We start from the raw sequence: 6,653 nt of genomic DNA on the forward strand, positions 1-6,653 counted from the left end.
GGGGCGCGGGCCGCATCCTGAGGCGTGGTGCTGGGCCCTGACTCAGGGCCACCTGCGCAGCCAGAATTTCTGCCCCGGCCACGCTCCCGCGGCCGCCTCCGTCACCGTCACCGCGCCGGGGCCGCGGGCGGGGCCGGGACCGGACCCCATAAATGCGGGGGCGGCCGCGGGGTGGGGGGACAAATGTGGCCGGAGGGAGCCCGGGATGGAGCCGGAGGGGCCAGCGGTGAGACCAGGCCCGGGGGGACGGGACGGGGACGGGGACGGGGACAGGGACAGGGATAGGGACAGGGATGAGGATTAGGAATTGGGACGGGGATAGGGACAGGGACAGGGACAGGGACAGGGACAGGGACAGGGACAGGGACTGGGACAGGGACTGGGATGGGGAAAAGGACAGGGACAGGGACAGGGACTGGGACTGGGACTGGGACTGGGACTGGGATGGGGAAAAGGACAGGGACAGGGACAGGGACAGGGACAGGGACAGGGACAGGGACAGGGACTGGGACTGGGACTGGGACAGGGACAGACAGGGATGGGGACGGGGACAGGGACAGGGACAGGGACTGGGACTGGGACTGGGACTGGGATGGGGAAAAGGACTGGGACAGGGACAGGGACAGGGACAGGGACAGGGACAGGGACTGGGACTGGGACTGGGACTGGGACTGGGACTGGGACTGGGACTGGGACTGGGATGGGGAAAAGGACTGGGACAGGGACAGGGACAGGGATGAGGATTAGGCATTGGGACGGGGATAGGGACAGGGACAGGGACAAGGTCGGGGACAGGGACAGGGACAGGGACAGGGACAGGGATGAGGATGAGGATTAGAAATTGGGACAGGGATAGGGACAGGGACAGGGACAAGGACGGGGACAGGGACAGGGACTGGGACAGGGACTGGGGCTGGGGCTGGGACTGGGATGAGGAAAAGGACAGGGACAGAGATGGGGACAGGGACAGGGACGGGGATGGGGACAGGGATTGGGACAGGGACTGGGGAATAGGGATTAGGATGGGGATGGGGACAGGGATAGAGCTGGGGACAAGGACAGTGACAAGGACAGGGACAGAGGTGGAGATGGGGACGGGGACGGGGATGGGGATGGGGACAGGGACAGTGGGGACTAGGAATTGGGGTGGGGATGGGGACAGGGAGAGGGACAGGGACAGGGTTGGGGACAGGGATAAGGAAAGGGACAGGGACAGGGTGGAGATGGGGGTGGGGACAGGGATTGGGGATTAGGATGGGGATGGGGACAGGGATGAGGACGGGGACAGGGACAGGGGATTGGGATGGGGATATGGGGATGGGGACAGGGACAGGGATGGGGACAGGGACGGGGACAGGGACGGGGATTGGGGATTGGGATGGGGACAAGATGGGGATGGGGACTGGGATGGGGAGAGGGATTAGGAATTAGGATGGGAGGGGAGGGGAGGGGATGGGATGGGGATGGGGACGAGGACGGGGTGTTATGGGGTGTCTGTGTTGGCCAGTGGTCCCCGGTGTCCCCAGTACAGGCTGTCCCAATGTCCCCAGTGTCTGCTTTCCTGTGGCCACCCCTGTCCCCAGTACAGGCTGGGCTGTGGTCACTGGTGTCCCCAGTATAGGCTGGTCAGTAGTGCCCCCAGTTCCAGTATCCCCAGTCTAGCCTGGCCACAGCCACCAATGTCCCCAATTAAGGCATTCCCAGTGTCCCCAGTTCAGCCTGTCCCAGTGTCCCCAGCGCTCCCAGTCCAGGCTGCCTCGTGCTCCCCAGTGTCCCCAGCGCCAGCTATGGCACAGCCCCAAGTACCCAGCAGACCAGTCCCCATCACCCCACCCCAGTCTATCCCAGTCCATCCCAGTCCACCCCAGTCTGCCCTCACACCTCCCAGTCCCCCCCCCCAGCCCCTCCCATTGTCCCCACTGGGGTGCCCAGGAGGGGACGTGGGGGTCCCTGAGGACCCCAGGGACAAGGACGGGGGCTCCCAGGTCCGGGGGCTTTGTGCTGAGCACCCGAAACCGCCTCAAAGCTGCCCAGCATCAGGCAGCATTGTCCCCCTGTCCCCATATCCCTGTGTCCCCAATGTCCCCGTGTCCCCACGTCCCCATGACCCCGTGTCCCCTGTCCCCATGTCCCTGTGGCCCTGTGTCCTCATGTCCCGTCCTCCATGTCCCCATCTCCCCATGTCCCCCCTTGCCCCCAATGTCCCCATGTCCCCTTGTCCCCCAATGTCCCCCTGTCCCTATGTCCCCATATCCCTGTGTCCTCATGTCCCCATGTCCCCAACCCCCATATTCCCCATGCCCATGCATCCCCCTGGCCCCACGTCCCACCGTATTCCCGTCCTCTTGTCCCTGTCCCCTATCCCCCTGCTCCCATGCCCCCCGTCCCCCTGCCACCCGTCCCTGTCCCCCCGTGTCCCCCTGCCACCCGTCCCTCTCTGCTCCCAGGGGTGCTGCTCGCCCACGGGCTCGTGCGACGAGAGCCGGGCCTGCCTGGGCTGCGACGAGGGCTGCCGTGGTGAGGGGTGCCACGGCGGGGGGCACCCCTGCGCCCTCTGGGACAGCGACGTCGTGGAGGGGGAGGCTACGGAGCACGAAGGTAGGGGGCACCTGGTGGGGGTCCTCCTCTACAGCCCATAATGTCCTGCGTATCCCATCCCCATCCCCATCCCATCTCCATCCCCATCTCATCCCATTCCATCATATCCCAATCCCCATCCCAATCCCCATCCCCACCCCAATCCCATCGCATCCCATCCCAACCCCATCCCTATCCCATCCCATCCCAATCCCCATCCCAATCCCCATCCCCACCCCATTCCCATCGCATCCCATCCCATCCCCATCCCCATCCCATCCCAATCCCCATCCCAATCCCATCCCCATCCCATCCCATCCCATCCCATCCCATCCTATCCCATCCCATCCCATCCCATCCCCAATCCCCATCTCCATCCCCAATCCCCATCCCATCCCATCCCATCCCAATCCCCATCCCCATCCCAATCCCATCCCATCCCATCCCATCCCAATCCCCATCCCCATCCCCATCCCAATCCCAATCCCAATCCCATCCCATCCCAATCCCAATCCCAATCCCATCCCCAATCCCCACCCCATCCCCACCCCATCCCCACCCCGATCCCACCCCCTCGTGTTTCCCCCCCCCCGTCCCCCAGGGACGCTGACGGAGGACGACGTTTACTGCCGCTGCCTCTCGCGGACGCTCTGCCACACGGCCACCCCCGTCACCGTCGGCTTCTACGCGCCCTGCAGCCACCGCCTCTACTCGCTGCTGGACAAGGTCACCGGTGCGTGTGGGTCCCCAACCTCCCCCCCCCCACCCCCTCCCCCGGCCTTTTTGGGGTCCCCGGTGTCGCGGTGACCCCGTCCCCGTCCCAGGCTTCATGCGGGAGGAGGCGGCGCGGCGCGAGGAGCGGGAGCTGCAGCGGGGCCAGGCGAAGCCGCGCAGCGCCGAGGGCTGGGGGCTGCTGCTGCTCCTCTGGTACCTGGCCTTCTACAAGCCCGTCATCACCGAGCTGCACCTGCGGAGGAAGAACATCGGCTTCATCTTCATCCGCTTCAGCGCCTGGCAGTACGCCGGCTGCGACAAGCTCTGGGCCGGGCTGGTCACCACCCTCTGCTCCAGCGTCCGGCACCACTTCGGGGCCCTGCCCCTCAGCGTCTACCACGTGATGGGCGCCCGGCCCCGCTTCGCCTCGGGCTTCAGCCAGAAGGAGTGGGTGCTGAAGCGGGACGCCTGCCTGAAGCTCTGGGGGCTGCTGGTGGTGCTGGGCGCGGGGCTGGGGGTGCTGCTGGCGGCGCTGCTGGTGCCCGGCCTGAAGGAGCACCGGGCGCTGAAGGTGGTGGGCAGCACCGTCACCTCGCTCTCGGGCTCCGGGCTGGTGCTGGGCGCCCTGTCGGTGCTGAAGAACCTGCTGGTGAGCGAGAAGCAGAAGATCGAGCGGCTGACCAACAGCGAGAAGTTCACCAGCCAGCTGGGCTTCATGAGCAAGGTGCGCGGCGAGGTGGAGGTGCTCATCGGCTTCCTGACCTTCATGGAGATCTTCGAGCGCCGGCGGCTGCGCGTGGTGCTGGAGATCACCAGCCTGGACCTCTGCTACCCGGAGAAGGTGGCCGGCGTCCTCAACGCCATGAACACGCTGCTCTCCGACGCCAACGCCCCCTTCATCTTCGTCCTGGCCGTCGACCCCAGCGTCATCGTGCCCTGCCTGGAGCAGACGGGCTGCATGAAGGGCCTGGCCGACAACGGCTACCTCTACCTCAGCCGGACGGTGACGCTGCCCTTCTCCATCCCGCGCATGGGCTCGCGCTCGCGGCTGCAGTGCCTGGAGGCGGCGGTGCAGACGCGCGAGGACCTGATGTACCGCGTCATCACCGGCAACGTGGAGCGGCGGCGGCGCGCCAAGGGCCGGGCGGCGGCGGCGCCGCGGCGCGAGGTGGCGGAGGAGGAGGCCGTGCGCTGCATCCACGAGGCCTTCCGCTGCCTCCACGACGGCGCCGACCTCCTGGCCCGCTACCTCCCGTCCAACGGCGCCCAGCTGCGCCGCATCGTCAACACCGTCCCCGTCACCCTCCGGCTGCTGCTGCACCGCGGCGGCCGCCCCCGGGGCCCCGCGCCCCGCGCCGCCGCCGCCTGGGTGGTGCTGGCCGACCGGTGGCCGTGCCGCCTGAGCTGGGTGCTGCAGTGCCTGGAGGACGCGTGGCAGGCGCGGCCGCCCCCCGGCTTCGAGGAGCGCTCGCTCTGGGACGTCTTCCGGCAGCACCTGGCCGAGCTCTGCGCCCTGCGGCAGCCCCTGCACAACGCCCTCGGGCTGGACGAGGACCCCGAGCTCTTCGAGGCCTTCCTGGCCCGCGACTTCCCCTTCACCGCCCGCGACGCCCGCGCCCTGCTCCCCGTCACCGTCAACCTGGACCACTCCATCCGGCACAAGATGGGGCTCCTGCGCGGCCTCGACCGCCTGGCCAAGGAGGCCGCCGCCGCCGCCAAGGTGTCCCGCGGCGTGCAGTGTCCCCAGCCCAAGTGACGGCGGGGACGGGGACGGGACGCGGGGACGGGGAGCGCGGGCCCTCGGTCCCCGAGGGGGCGCGGAGCCGGGTGGCAGCGGGGTGGCCCCGTCCCCGCGGGTGGCGGCAGGAGGGTGCCCGCGAGCTGGTGGCTGGGGCGGTTTGGGGCCGGGGTGGGGGTGGGATGGGGATGGGGTGGGGACGGGGTGGGGACAGGGGGAGGATGGGGATGGGGAGAGGATGGGGACAGGGAGAGGATGGGGACGGGGACTGGATGGGGACAGGGGGAGGATGGGGACGGGGACAGGATGGGGACAGGGAGAGGATGGGGACAGGACAGGGACAGGAACGAGGTTGGGGACAGGGACAAGGATGGGGACAAGGATTAGGTGGGACGGGGACAGGGAGAGGATGAGAATGGGGACAGGACGGGGACAGACAGGAATGAGGTTGGGGACAGGGGCAAGGATGGGGACAGGGATGAGGTCAGGGACTGAGACAGGACGGGGACAGGATGGGGACAGGGACAATTCCTGTCCCCCTGTCCCCTACGGGCTGAAACCAGCACCAGGAACCTGCTGAGGGGACAGCACTGGGAAGGGTCCAGGGGAAACTGGGAGGGACTGGGATGGACCAGAGGGGACCAGCAGGTCACGGCCACCTGGGGCCCCAAAAAGGAGCACCCCAGGACGGCTGCGGAGCCTTTGTGGGGACGAATCCCCCCCCGGTCCCTCCCGGGGGAGACTCTGCCACCCACGGGAGGGGGGGTCATGGGTGCAACCCCCCCCAGGGACCCTTCCTGCTGCCGATGGCCGAAGCGGGAGCCACCGAGGAAAAGCCGCCCCGAGGGACGCGGCGGCTGCAGGGCACGGAGGTGCCGCCCTAATAAAGCAGTGAACCCACCCGCTCCGTGTCTCGACCTAAAAATCATTTTTTTGGGGGTCCCGAGCACCCCCCCCGGGTGCTCAAAAAGCCAGGGGGGGCGGTGGGGATGGGGCAGAGAAACCAAATCGTGGTAAAATGCAGCCGGTGAGCTCCAGGCCGGGCGGAGCGGGGACCGGCCCCAAGGAGTGGCCCTAAAGGACAAGTGGTGACGTTGGTGCCGGTCCCGATTCCCTGGGAAATCAGCCCAAAGCGGTGCCGAGCCGCTGACGTTGGTGCCGGTCCCGATTCCCTGGGAAATCAGCCCAAAGCAGTGCCGAGCCGCTGATGTTGGTGCCCGTCCCGATTCCCTGGGAAATCAGCCCAAAGCGGTGCCAAGCCGCTGATGTTGGTGCCGGTCCCGATTCCCTGGGAAATCAGCCCAAAGCGGTGCTGAGCCGCTGATGTTGGCACCGGTCCCGATTCCCTGGGAAATCAGCCCAAAGCGGTGCCGAGCTGCTGACATTGCTGCTGGTCCTGATTTCCTGGGAAATCAGCCCAAAGTGGTGCTGAGCCGCTGACGGTGCCAGTCCCGATTTCCTGGGAAATCAGCCCAAAGTGGTGCCAAGTTGCTGACATTGGTGCCAGTCCCAATTCCCTGGGAAATCAGCCCAAAGCAGTGCCGAGCCTCTGATGTTGGTGCCGGTCCCGATTCCCTGGGAAATCAGCCCAAAGCGGTGCCAAGTTGCTGACATTGCTGCTGGT

At 67.2% G+C, this 6,653-nt stretch overlaps 1 protein-coding gene across 1 annotated transcript in view; it reads left to right on the forward strand.

Moving 5' to 3' along the window:
* The window catches only part of NKPD1 (NTPase KAP family P-loop domain containing 1), a 5,940-nt gene extending 8 nt beyond the window's left edge, over positions 1-5,932 (forward strand). Inside the window, exons 1-5 of the mRNA XM_080608707.1 lie at positions 1-226; positions 2,448-2,598; positions 3,179-3,310; positions 3,402-5,011; positions 5,818-5,932. The exon at positions 1-226 is cut by the window's left edge and continues 8 nt beyond it. Coding sequence (XP_080464833.1) covers positions 206-226; positions 2,448-2,598; positions 3,179-3,310; positions 3,402-5,011; positions 5,818-5,913 — 2,010 coding nt within the window. The 5' untranslated portion in view covers positions 1-205 and the 3' untranslated portion in view covers positions 5,914-5,932. The remainder of the gene's footprint in view (positions 227-2,447; positions 2,599-3,178; positions 3,311-3,401; positions 5,012-5,817) is intronic.
* Positions 5,933-6,653: the final 721 nt, after the last annotated feature.

The sequence above is a fragment of the Anser brachyrhynchus genome (genome assembly GCF_964034855.1).
Source record: "Anser brachyrhynchus genome assembly, contig: SCAFFOLD_515, whole genome shotgun sequence".
In the NCBI taxonomy this organism is placed as follows: Eukaryota; Metazoa; Chordata; class Aves; order Anseriformes; family Anatidae; genus Anser; species Anser brachyrhynchus.